This window comes from Haliotis rubra, unplaced genomic scaffold (assembly GCF_003918875.1).
Source record: "Haliotis rubra isolate DU_JTF1 unplaced genomic scaffold, ASM391887v1 Scf83, whole genome shotgun sequence".
NCBI classification, from domain to species: Eukaryota; Metazoa; Mollusca; class Gastropoda; order Lepetellida; family Haliotidae; genus Haliotis; species Haliotis rubra.
This window is the reverse complement of record NW_025767557.1, coordinates 2,383,124-2,396,764: the sequence shown is the minus strand read 5'-3', so window position 1 is coordinate 2,396,764 and position 13,641 is coordinate 2,383,124. Positions and strand designations below refer to the sequence as shown.

The 13,641-nt window shown below is 43.7% G+C and overlaps 2 protein-coding genes across 2 annotated transcripts; both read left to right on the top strand.

The window, feature by feature from the left end:
• The first annotated feature begins 2,267 nt into the window (after positions 1-2,267).
• LOC124262290 lies at positions 2,268-7,839 on the top strand. Its single transcript, XM_046696776.1, has 4 exons — positions 2,268-2,576; positions 4,492-4,640; positions 5,193-6,363; positions 7,720-7,839. The coding sequence occupies exons 1-4, from the start codon at positions 2,268-2,270 to the stop codon at positions 7,744-7,746; spliced, it is 1,656 nt and encodes a 551-aa protein (XP_046552732.1). The 3' UTR covers positions 7,747-7,839.
• LOC124262244 lies at positions 7,811-12,022 on the top strand. The gene is made up of 4 exons (XM_046696728.1): positions 7,811-7,934; positions 8,908-9,504; positions 10,199-10,253; positions 11,189-12,022. Exons 1-4 carry the CDS (start codon positions 7,906-7,908, stop codon positions 11,294-11,296), a joined length of 789 nt encoding a protein of 262 aa, XP_046552684.1. The 5' UTR covers positions 7,811-7,905; the 3' UTR covers positions 11,297-12,022.
• The last annotated feature ends 1,619 nt before the right edge of the window (positions 12,023-13,641 follow it).

Sequence of the window (13,641 nt, the reverse complement as noted above, 5' to 3'; positions counted from 1 at the left end):
TACCCCTGTGGGGATTCGAACCCGGGATCTTCGGCGTGACGAGCCAACGCTTTAACCACTGGGCTACCCCACCGCCCCGTCCCATACCAGGAGGAATCGTTGTTTATTCTATCATCACAGAGTTGCGTCCCTTCACAGTGTCGGAAATCTGGGACTGTGGGTTCAAACCCCAGTTCGCTATTCTCTCCGCTTGTGATTTCACCACCACGCTCATGAGTGAGTTAAGTTTTACGCCGCACTCAGCAATATTCCAGCTATATGGAGGCGGTCTGTACATAATCGAGTCTAGACCAGACAATCCAGTGATCAATAGCATGAGCATCGATCTACGCAATTGGGATGCGATGACATATGTCAACCAAGTCAGCGAGCCTGACCACCCGATCCCGTTAGTCGCCTCTTACGACAAGCATGGGTTGCTGAAGATCAATTCTAACCCGGATCCTCACGGGTTACCACACTCATGGGTTTCATCAAAGTGGTTAATGCCTTCGTCTTCATGTTCTTCGTTTCCCTGCCTTATCAAGCTGGCATACCGTAATACAACCGAAATACTGATTTCTTTAGTGTGTGAGTGAATGAGCTTGGTTTTACGTCGCTTTTAGCAATATTCCAGCAATATCACAGCGGAGGACACCAGAAATGGGCTTCTCACATTGTACCTATGTGGGGAATCGAACCCGGGTCTTCGGCGTGACGAGCGGACGCTTAAACCACTAGGCTACCCCACCGCCCCTACTATGCATGGGGCTATATTGATCCATCACCTTGTTAATTATAGTCCGTTTGATGTTTTGATTATGATCAGTGTTTCATTGAGTATAATATGTTTTGTAGTTTTCGAGCTAGATTGCAATTCATCGGTCCGCTTTTGAGCCAAACGGACTACAAACTACTGCAAGCAATACCAGATGAAGCCTTTAGTGTGTGATACCTGAAATTTCAACATGGATGTGTAAAGTCACTTTTTTTTTTTTTTCAATTGTACGCCAAATTCTACCACATAATTCTGACACAAAACACAGGCATATGTGAAATTTGTAGATGTAATTAACAAATATATTTCAACTAATTTGTGTCACTTATCCACAGATATCTACTCCCAAGCTCATCAATATTCGCCCCCATATTGTCAGAAATAAGCCTCAGTCCATATATGGCAACTTGGCTCGTGTGAGACACGAGCAGCGAACACGTGTGCGCGTTGTTGTGACACGGCGCTCGTGCGACACGCGCAGTTGGTTTGGCACCGCACCTGCAAGCTGTTCACCAGTACAAAACATGACGAAATCAAATATCGCTCACATGACCCCAAATATAACGAGACAGTGATATTTTCAATATTCCTAATGTGTAAAAATATAATCATTATTGTTTGAACAATATGATAGAATAATTAATGTTTTAAAAAAATTGGAATTTATCGGTATTGATCTATAGAACAAGAAACCCGCAAGAACAAATTTGGCAGCTTTCCAAATTAAAGCTGTCGACCGAGTGCATAAATATTGGGTTCGAACCCAGACAGCACAGACATAATTTCCCGCAACGTCTTGTGAATACGTTTATAGCATGTGTCTAGGTGCGGGGTGAATGTACAAGGTCGAGCTGGGTGAAATTAACAACTCTTTCCTTGTTAAGCGTAGGTGGACATAGGTCTGATGGGTCAGTTCAAAACAAAAATCCTTACGTAATGCGGTTAAAATGTTCAGTTGATTTTTATGTATATTTATATATATATGTTTAGTACGTATAATTATCGTGAACATGCGCCTGATTTTTAGTTCATATTGCTTTAGTTTAGTAGTTAAGTATATGCTTACATTTGTTTATTTGTATTGATACATACGTTTGATATCACATACAACAGGTAGAAATGGAATAACTACCAAGGAGGTCTTACTGGAGTTACTCGTAAAAATAACTTTTTAATTTATTTTAAGTTTGTTAGCTATAGGAACGTCTACAAACTGAAGAATATTTTTCACAAGTTGTCCAAACAAAACTTAGACATCCCGTTCACATTTCTGAAGGCGGCAAGCGAAAGGTGGATGCGCCCAGCTTGTAGGCTGCACGTGCTGCACGTTCTGGTCGTTATTTTCGTGATCTTCAGTCTATTGACACCAGTCTGTGCATAGACAAGACACAAACCACGAGCAGTTTTGAAATTTTATGTAATATGCTCTTGTATATAGCTCAATAAATCGCAAGGATCCAATCAGATATCGACTTGAGAAGCGAACAGTAGGTGCTTCGAATTTGAGAAAATGGATGGTGTTTCCGTGTCTAACTGGAATCTTTCAAACAAGCACAGCGAAGAGGAGAGTATTGAAAGTTACATCAAAGCATGGGATGCTATCAAAACGCTGGAGGTTGGACCTTCTCATGTTAATCTCGCCGCTGAAATTGCCAACATGTTCGTGAAAGGAGGACACTACGCAAACATGGTTCATTTTGTCAACAGTCTGGATGACAACTTCCTGGACAAAATGAAAGAGAATGAGAAGTTCGTCCGAGCGTTGTTGAGCTTGAGGATGACACAGCGAAAATATAATGAAGTGTTTTCTCTGTTAGAGGTGAGAAAATTAATTACTTTAGAAATCATTTATATATTATGTTGTATGAATGAATGAATGAATGAATGAATGAATACTGCGTTAAGTCGCATCAGCAAGTTTCCAGGTCTTCGATATTGTAGTCATACATTTTAAGACATGTATATCTAAACGAACGTGCGTGAAAACGGGATTTATAAGAAGGTTTTGAATTATGAAAAAATAATTCATAGAAAATATATTCAAATATGTTTTCACCTAAAACTATATCTACTGAAATTGTGTAACACAGATGTACCAATGTTCAAATCTAATTATAATTTCTACACAATAATTTTGGAATCATGTTCTCTATCTTTTTACATTTATTACTGACTTAAGATCAAACGTACGGCCGTTATATAACCTTGCGTAGAAATTTAAATGCTTAAAGGTCACATGCAACGTAAAATACAACTTTGCAGATTCTGATACCTTTCGGTATGGACTTACCGAAACAAATCGTCAAAAATGCAAATTCAACTTATAAAGTTGAAAAATAACGCGATGAAAAAAAAACCGCGCGAAATCGGAGTTCAAACGTTTTACTAATTTTCCCCCGAGTTTTCTGGGGAAAACGGGTTTCAACAGCTGGGCTGCGCTCATAGCACATGCGCAGTGAAATAGGTTCGCGCAGCTTGGAAGCGGGTTGTCCGGTGAATACTCGGTGAAGGCTTTGGTGTGAGCTATTTTTCTAATGTTTTGTTGATAGCTCACAGGCGCAAGCTTTTTATATGTTATGACAGTAAATTAACTGTTTATATACCTTCATTTGTCTATTTCACCACACGTTCTTCTTACCGAGTCACTTTCTCAGTTCGATACTTAAAAGCAATGTCATTATTTAGCGTTGACAGACTTTCTAACTGTGATATAGATATGTCGTTGTCACAGACAAAACTCAATGTCTTGTTTTATTGACACCCGTGTGTCTGCCTGCCTGTCTGCTAATGACAATATTCAATACACAGCTGCTATCACTGACCACATGCAATTTGAACTTAACACCAATCAGGCTATACACCATAAACAAAATGCATTGATTTATGGCCCGAGTTCGGTCTCTGTCACATTATGTAATTACACAGACAGGCAGGTGTGATACTTGAACACAAAACCCAACATCTCTCTATATACACACACAATGAGCCGTGAGGGCATCTGCTAATGAACCAGCCGTTACACTTGAGTGCACACCCACCCGCTCTGACTGGGTTCGGTATCCCGGCTGCTTCGTTTCTTGGGAAGTAAACCCAAGTACACAATATGGCACTTTTGATTTGCGATTGTACGCTTATAATTTTGTTTATATGTTTTTTCATAACCAGCAATGTATATTATATGTCACGAATAAGTGATAATTGTGTTTTAATTATGTTTGATTTTTTGGTTGCATGTGACCTTAGCTACAATTTAATTAATATGATGGAACAAGCAGTTAAAGGTTACAAATATTTTGATTTAGTGTAAGAGTTTCTATTTAATCATTCTCTAATTAGACGGTTGAGAAAGTAATATTTGTAATGCATGAACAGTTCGAACTGAATATGGGGACTCGGGAACGGATTACTGAACGCTATCTATCTTTTCAAAAACAATGAAATCTTTCTACCTTAAATAACTTGTACTCAATAACTTCTTTGAGAGGCATTTAGAAGTTGGAGCAGTAAGGAAGGATAACAATATATGGATGAACAACTTCTATATTGCTGTGAGAGCGACGTTTCGGTGTAGGTTCTGACACCGTTATCAAGCAAGTTTTTATTGCTGTGAGAGCGACGTTTCGGTGTAGGTTCTGACACCATTATCAAGCTAGTTGCTTGATAACGGTGTCAGAACCTACACCGAAACGTCGCTCTGCTAACCGTGTGTAGATAAAATACACTGGATTTTCGAGGATGACCCCGACACACTTCCTGTTTCAGAATGGCAACTTCAGCAACAAAGACGGGTTGCTGGACATCTGGGACGAGGCTCATTACCGGGAGTGGGAGGAACGCATGGGAAACCCCTCAACGCCCTCCTCAGATACAGAATACGCCAAAGGTGGGTCAGTATTCCGTGCAGCAGGGGGCGGTGGGGTAGCCTAGTGGTTAAAGCGTTCGCTCGTCACGCCGAAGACCCTGGTTCGATTCCCCACATGGGTACAATGCGTGAAAGGCATTTCTGGTGTCCTCCGCCGTGATTTTCCTGGAATATTGCTAAACGCGGCGTAAAACCAAATTCACTCAATATGTGCAGTAGTATATATCAACAGGTGCCATTATTAAATGGCTAGATTGATGACAAAATCTATGAAAACTGTTACTGATTCACTGGAAGTAAATTGATCAGTTATTTAGTTAGATTATATCACAAGTTGCTGCAATGTTGATGCGGCTTTTAACAATGGCCTGCCTCTCTTCGAGCCTTTGTCTTTTGTCAAGATAAAACGCCAAAATATAACCGAATACACGTACTTCATAATGCGGTGTTAAGCCACTCTCTCTTTAAGCATTGGTCACGCTCAGTTTCCATATAAATGTTTAATGTTTATAACATAGACCTGTGCAAGTAAAAGACGCAAGCAATAGGTTACCCACAACAAGTCTTTTACAGATTCCTACCCCCTGAACACATCTGTCCAAACGGGACACGTCCAACGACCCGACTCCCGGACCAAGCTCTGCAGATCCTGAGGGCGTGGCTCCTGGATCATCCCACGGATCCATACCCCTCCAAGATTGACAAGGACCTGCTTATGAAGAACTCGGGCTTGTCCCTGAGCCAGGTGAAGACCTGGTTTGCCAATGCTAGGCGCCGTCTCAGACTAAAGAAAGAAAGCAAGTCTCACAAACCCAAAGGCGGCCATCCGTCTTCCTGCAGCGAGATTGAGGCTGACGTGAGTTGCTCGGATGGGTTGTCCGACTCCCCCGAGGATCTGCTGTCGGGGGAGGAGACTGCTCACAAGGAGGAGGGTGGGGAGAGTCGATACGGAGGGGATTTCCAGCAGGTTGATGGATTATCAGTGGAGCTGAAGCAAGTTGATAAGACTCCCACGGGTGACTTCTTCATCCCGTATGCCGGGAAGAACCAGTTCTACAACAACGTTGTGCATCAGCAGTATCAACCTCAAAACTTCACCTACGACACCATCAGCGGACAGAAGGTTGAGGACCACGACGTTGCTAGAGCTATTCGGTCCGTGGCGGCGTCTAGTGAGAAGCTGATCTCAACTCAAGTGTCCACTTCATACCGACCAAAGTACCACCACTCCACCCAAACCTCGGAGTACCTGAAGGCTCTAGCGGGCATGTGTGAGGATATATCCCCGTCGACCTACCAGCTGGGCATGCCAAGAATCCCCGCCCCCAAACACCCCATCTGTCCCTCTGTCCCCGACTACCACCACCAGCAACAGCCTCGACCTGCGTTCTACCAAGTCCTGCAAGACGAGACGGTCCGGTATCTCTCCTACCAGCAGAGTCCAGAACAGCCTCCATCCTATCCGCCATTCCGCCCAGTCGCCTGTCATGAGGACACGTTTCCCCACAAACAGAAGAAGTGGTACCAGGGTCGTGATATCAGTCGGGACCAGACTGTGGCCCGTCCATATTCCATGTCAGCACCCCCTTCCCTGGGGGTGCTGACCAACCTGGACACCCGTCACACCTACCACCAAACCAGCTCAGTCTCCCAAGGGCACCCCCAGGAACCCCCTGGCCTACATACCAACAATCTTACACCAGCAGCTGTTTCCTGGGTTGTAACACAGTGGCTCCATGCACGGGTTAGTATGTTTGTTAGTATTGACAAAAGCGCCGTAACACTCAACTCACTCACTCTCTCTCAAAACATAATGACTAATATCTCCTCGAAGCAAGGGAGTTAACTGAATAAAAATCTCCTGTTCCCGGTTAACTCCCTTGACTCGGGAAGATGGAAGACTAAATGTATATCTTCTACCAGCAGCCCCGTCTAATTCAGATCATTGTTCAATATGTGAAGCCCATTTCTGGTGTCCCCGCCGTGATATTGCTGGAATATTGCTAAAAGCGGCGTAAAACCATATTCACTCACTCAGATCATTGTTAGTTACCAGATTATGCTTGAAGCGTTCGTTCATAATGAGGGGCGGTGGGGTAGCCTAGTGGTTAAAGCGTTCGCTCGGCACGCCGAAGACCCGGGTTCGATTCCCCACATGTGTACAATGTGTTAAGCCACTTTTTTGTTTTCCCCGCCGTGATATTGCTTGAATATTGCTAAAAGCGGCGTAAAACCAAACTCACTCACTCACTCGTTCATCATGAGGTCTAGTTCTGATGTCCCTGGTGAATCTCACTTTCATATTAAGATGTATGTTAAACGTTATTGTCTCACAAATGATCTGGGGCGGTCGGGTAGCCTAGTGGCTAAAGCGTTCTCTCGTCACGCCGAAGACCTGGGTTCGATTCCCCACATGGGTACAATATGTGAAGCCCATTTCTGTTGTCCCCAGCCGTGATATTGGTGGAATATTGCTAAAAGCGGTGTAAAACCATACTCACTCATTCACAATTGATCTATGGTATAGCAGAATAGACAAGTTACTTATCTAGGCTCTCTGGGCGTGTATTATGAATACGGAGTGTCATTTAGAAAGTGGTTAATGTTACATTTGACCACTTTCATTTCTGGTGTCCCCGCCGTGATGTGGTTCATAGCCTTCTCTCCTGGGAGCCGTGTCAGTTTACACTCATCAGAGGAGTACACAAAGTCTGTGATCTAGACTACCAGTTGTCCGACTTACATTTTTCTGTGGAAGCAGCGGTGGCTGAGTGGGTTAGATCGCTGACTTTGTGAGATGGCGATTTGGTGCCTCACTCTGAGAGTGGGTTCGAATCCCGGACAAAGTGCAGTCCCAAATATAACATACGTGTATAAATGGAATGTGTATGACGGCCTGAGGACTCTGTTCGGATGGGGAATGAGAGGGGTGGATTTATTGAATGTTTTAGTTGATTTGTATGTCTACAGGCGAAATTAGATTGGATTCTTGGAATAGTGTTGCAAGACGTTTGTTGACTTTCTGTGCACTTTCTTTCATAATCTGCCACACATACAAAAACACAAAAGATTTCCGTTTGATATATGTGGGTATTTTCAGCTTGCAAGCCGACGACATCTCGACTAACGAGTGACCCGTCCACAGTTCCTCTCCCACCGTTCGGTCTGGCCATGATGGGGACCAGCGTTGCGACCCCCGCCATCCACCAGGAACCACCCCGCCCCTCTCCGCCGCACCCCGTCCCACCCTAACCTTTCCAACCAGTCAGTTCTACAATGGTCTCCCATGAACAACACCCCACCGATGAAGTACAGGTCAGTTCAGTGACGCGCCATTAAGCTGGGTTTAAAAATTTAGATTAATGTAAATTGCGTTGATAACCGTAACATACATTTCCGGCTTTCAGAAGGGGGCGGTGGGTAGCCTAGTGGTTAACGCGTTCGCTCGTCACACCGAAGATCCGGGTTCGATTCCCAACATGGGTACAATGTTTGAAGCCCATTTCTGGTGTCCCCCGTGGTGTTGTGGAATGTTGCTAAAAGCGGCGTAAAACAACACGCATTCACTCACTCACTCCAACTTTCAGTCGAGATCCCTTTTAGAAGTAGACTTCAGCAACTTATATTTGTGATAACAGGCGACCAATCGCTCGCTGACTTGAGTTGATGTGTTTCTTCTTATCAAAATAACGTAGATCGATGCTCCTGGTGTTTTGATTGTCTGGCCCAGACTCGAGTGGTGCGTTTAAGCTAACAATCAATTCGATTCAAAATTTTCCGTGGGAAAAACAAATACATCTATAATTGATGGTAGTTTAATATGTAATAAACAATAAATGGTTATTCCATGATCATGTAATTGATAGGGGGTAACAGAATTACCCAAAGACGTTAACATATGGTACTTGTTGGTCCCTGTCTAGGCGCTCGGCATTAATGGGTACAAGGACTGGTCCACCCGGAGTCAGTAAAATGTGCCTGAATTAGGGTATTCATGCTTAACTGCGGCATGGTATCTCAGTGAGCTAGCACTATAAAACCATCTTAAGTATGGGTTAGTACATACACATGCACACGCATGCACGTCGTCATATGAAAGAAATATTCTCAAGTGCGACGTTACACCCCATTTCACCTGACCTACTGTGAAGAAAACCAAACCTCTCCCTTTTATGGCAATACAGAAATGGTGCCCTTCCATGGCGCTTGCATTAGGCAGGTAGAATACCAGCCCCTGTGTAATTGAAACTATCACTTTTTTATCATGCTGATCTCCGTTTATCCTCAGAGCAACAACTCTCCCAGCGTTTGCGGCATCTTTCACACTCCCAGCATCCTCTGTTCCTCTTCCGTCACTTCCCCTAAACTTCATCCAGCAGCAGCAAGGTCAAGGACAAAAGACGGGTTCACCCACTTCCAGGGAACAACCAAGACAACATGCGCCCAAAAGGTCAATCGAACCGTGCACTACATCGGCCTCCGTCGTCGCTAAGAAACGCCAGCGACATCAAAGTCAGCCTGTTCGACCAGGAGACCGTCAGTTCGAGCCCAATTTCTCCCAGGCAGACGACACCCCACCTCGACTGCTAGCCCCTGGGCAGGTACTGATGAACACAGGACAGATGCCTCCCTGCAAACCCAACCTCAAGCGATCGTGTAGCTCAACAGAGGAAGAACTGAAAAAGACGAAGGACACCTCTCTTCCTCCAGTGTCCGACTGGTCTAAGATGTTCTCAAGACCTACCAGCCAGGACAGCATTGTTAACGGCCAGCCTGCGCATGTCAAGACGGCTCCCGCCTCGGCCAATCAGATGGTGCCACCTAACGCCCACACACACTTAAAACGTAAAGAAAACTGCCTTGTGGACGCAAAGGAGGCACTTGAGTAAGTTAATGATATTTTTCTCTGCACTGTCTCGTCAATATACGCAAAATACTGTTTAACCGAATTTGAGTATTAACTGTAATGATGAGTTGAAACAGGGAGCGGCACACTAATACATTCTCTTCTGACTATGGCATTTCTATTTTTAGTGAATGTGTGAGTGAGTATGGTTTTACGACACTTTCAGTAATATTCCAGCAATATCACGTCGGGGACACCACAAATGGTCTCCCCACATTGTACCCATGTGGAGAATCGAATCCGGGTCTTCAGCATGACGAGCGGACGCTTTAACCATAGGCTACCCCAGCACCCCATTTCTATCACTAACACTCTTGGGCCACGGTCGGGCCCAGTCATCTGAGGCGCGGCAATCCGCTGTGCAGCGATGACGTTCTTGGGCCACAATGACATTCATGGGCCACGATGACACTCTTGGGGCACAGTCGGCCCAGTCGTCTGAGGGCACTCTTGGGCACTCCAGAAACCTATGATCGTGGGTTTGAATCCCGGTTCGGCCCGTTTATGTTTCAAGGTTTCTCGGCACCATAGCTTTGCTGATGGGTTTCCTTTCTTATGAAGCTGACACATAACTCTAACCAGAATTCTGCTGAAAGTGGAATTAAACCCAACTCACTCACTCACTCACTCACTAACTAACTCTCTGTAACTGTCGTGGTGTTTCTGGTTGCAGTTTTCCCTCTCTCGCTCCCAGTCTGTCTACTCCTACACCAGCTAACTCCACCGAGGTATGTACACAATACCCTGTATGGCATCTCAAGTTCCAGTGTGCGAAATAGTTTCAAAATTTTGCTAGCCAGTCGGGCTAGCTATGCCTGAAAGTTACTAGCCCACAAAAAATTCACTCGCCCGAAATGTGAATGTAGACACGGGTTTCATCATTTAGCTGCTAATATGATGAACATTTTTATCAGGCCATAATCTTGCATGATTAAAAAGGGTATTTTAATTTAAAAGTCGGAGAGAGTGATATATTTACCATATGACCCCATGAGAATTCACAAGCCAGTCGGGCCCGAGATTTACTAGCCCGACTGGATTTTACTAGCCACAGGCCAGCGGGCCAGTGACTATTTCGCACAGTGATCTCAACACCAAGAGTGTAGGTGCTGTAGCTTTCTCACTTTATGAGGAGACTTAAAAGGGGTTCACTTGGTCACAAGGTTGGTTGTGTAAGAAACACTTTTATAGATGAAGGTGTCCAGAAGGGCAGACAACTCTATTTGTAATTCGATACCAAGTCTGTGTTCATTCTCTCTTGTACCCTATGAAATGACTGTCTTCAGATTCCACATCGTACTAAGTTGTGTAAAGCAGAGGCCTTTCACTTGTTCATTCATATGTTTTATTGATAGCAACTCCCGAGTTAAATCGATCACCACTGCATATTTCTTGTACGAGGCGACTAGGCTGGATCGTGTGTTCTTGTCTGGTTCCTAGTGGAGGCTGCGCTTGCGCATCGTAATATTCGAAACAGACTGCGGGTTGTTAGACTCCGTGACTTAGAAAATGGTGTTTCATCGCGACGGCGTTGGACATTGTTCATAACATCAGCCATTGGTTTGTCAGTCTTGACCGCATGATATATCATGGAATATTGCTAACCTTGACCTTATACAGCATTTACCCACGTTTTGTCGACACACATATGTTCTGGTTTCAGTCTCAGGAAGGAATGAAGGAGATTGCCCAGGTACTTCTGGACCTTTCCACAAAGGGGCCACACACGTCGACGTCCGTCGCCAACAGCTGTCACAACATCAATAGATAGTGTCAACCAGACGGAGAGCATATGGGGATAACCGTGATTTAACCAATAGCTAACGGATGGTTAGATGCACCATGCACCTTATTTTAAAACACAGCAGAATCATGTGTACTAAGTTTGTGTGCCAAGGTAATATTATGCCCACCAGGAAGTCCTTTAGAACACCGCATAATAAGGTAACCCGGGGTGCTCTTGTGTTTCGAGGTGTGAATGCAAATCATTTGAAAATATATCATTTATTGATAAAAATGTCATCTGTTTAGTATTTATTAATACTGAACAAAAAAGTTAGGGATCATGAGTATTGGGGGATACTGTTTTTTAGAGAAGACTGCGCAAATAATTTCATGTAAAAAATCCCATGACATGTTTATGATCCCTAACTTATTTTCTTCAGTATAATTGGATATGTTGTGTATTTAGTTACTGAGTTTTACACCTGTGTGGGAGAAAGGATACCGCCTATATTCACCAGGTCAGATATTGTTTGGATGCAGATTGAATGCATTTATATATTTATTGATAATTTTACAAGAAGAATGTAATTTATTTTGTTTGTTTGTTCATGCCAACTTCAAACGCATGATAAATATGAACACGTGTGGTAATTTGTAATTTATTTAACAATCAAAGTTAATGACTAGTATTCCAATGCGAAAAGGTATATTCGTTATAATGGGTTCATTATTGGTATGTATGATGTCCAGGTAACTGTTGATTTCATACATATCAAATGTTATTGCATCCTCGATAATCTCCACTATATAGTGGAGATTTATCGGAACGTATACCCTGGAGATTATCGAGGATGATGTTATTGTTTTCTTATGTATATATGTGTTTAATCTAACCATGCAACTACCAGCAAAGAACACCCCATAGCTGTGACTGATTGTGTAGCTCTTTGTTTGCTGGTTCTGGGTAATAGGATAACCTTTATATAGTGCTAAGACTGACTGTGTATGTACACACACCGACAGTATTGCCTGGCCACGAATGCAATATTAACGCCCGGAAATCCCCATATTGCCTGTATTGCACGTTGCCTCTCACTGAATAGATCACGGCATTTCCTGCTCACACACGTTATCGATCTCTGTAAGCCAGTAACTGATCCTATATTAATATTGCTGGCTGACTGAGTATGGTTTTACGCCGCTTTTAGCAATATTCCAGCAACATCACGGCGGGGGACACCAGAAATGGGCTTCACACATTGTTACCCATGTGGGGATTCGAACCCGGGTCTTCGGCGTGACGAGCCAACGCTTTAACCACTAGGCTACCCTACCACCCCATAGTGCTAAGACCAGTCACTGACAATGTAGACCTTGATGCTAGTATTGCTACAAGCTCTTGAGGCCCAGCTCCATGCAATACAGAACCATGAAGGTTTCCATTACTCTGTGGTTAAGGCGTTCGCTCGTCACGCCGAAGGCCCGGGTTCGATTCCCCAAATGGGTACAATTTGTGAAGCCCATTTCTGGTGTCCCCCGCCGTGATATTGCTGGAATATTGCTAATAATATTAATATGGTTTGTTAGAGATAATTAGTCGGGTGTTTCCGGGTCGTAAAAATAATATTTTACGACTACATGTTTATTTCTAACATATGTTGTAAACCGTACGATAGAAAACGGGGCAATAATACCTTTACCATATAATGACATTGTAAGAATGAGGCATGTTTAAGGCATAATGTCACCCAATGGAGATACTGCAAAACGCAGTGTTGTTTTAGTGTACGCCCGATTTATCATATAGTGAATACACAATGTCATTTAGAAAGTGGTCAAATGTAACATATGTTACATTTGGGATTACAATTTCTCGGCAATGTACAGGTTCTAGCACTTGTGTACGGTTGAGTCAAAGCCAGCGATCTAACCCACTCAGCCACCAACATCTGAGTTGAGACATCACACATTTCGGGAAAACCGAGAGTACGATGTTGTAAAAAGTAAAGTATAGCCATGGGCGGATCCAGGAATTTTGAAAGGAGGGGGTTTGAACCCCCTGAATCCCCCCCTTTGGCTCCGCCAGCGCAAAAAACAATCTTCAGTGTGATCTAAAGTCATTATCAAAAGAAGGGGTCAAAACACCCCACCCCCGATCCAGTAAACATCTTTTACCCTGCAACACAGCTGGTTGGAAGGGTAACCAAAACATCGAAGTCTCTTCTTGTGGCAGGGCAGAAACAGTGCTAAAAGTCGCGTAAAACTCACTTACTGTGCAATATATATGTACAGGTTAAACACTGTAATATGACTACACGCTACCTTAGCTTTGTCTGCTAGTATCAGTGTATGAAATAAGGTCCGAACGACCGCCCGAGACGGGCTAGATTT

Coding starts and splice junctions, on each gene's coding strand:
- LOC124262290 (XM_046696776.1), top strand. CDS start 2,268: ATGGATGGTGTTTCCGTGTCTAACTGGAATCTTTCAAACAAGCACAGC. Junction 4,641..5,192: donor AGATACAGAATACGCCAAAG/GTGGGTCAGTAT, acceptor AGTCTTTTACAG/ATTCCTACCCCCTGAACACA. Junction 6,364..7,719: donor CACAGTGGCTCCATGCACGG/GTTAGTATGTTT, acceptor GGGTATTTTCAG/CTTGCAAGCCGACGACATCT.
- LOC124262244 (XM_046696728.1), top strand. CDS start 7,906: ATGAACAACACCCCACCGATGAAGTACAG. Junction 7,935..8,907: donor ACCCCACCGATGAAGTACAG/GTCAGTTCAGTG, acceptor GTTTATCCTCAG/AGCAACAACTCTCCCAGCGT. Junction 10,254..11,188: donor CACCAGCTAACTCCACCGAG/GTATGTACACAA, acceptor TTCTGGTTTCAG/TCTCAGGAAGGAATGAAGGA.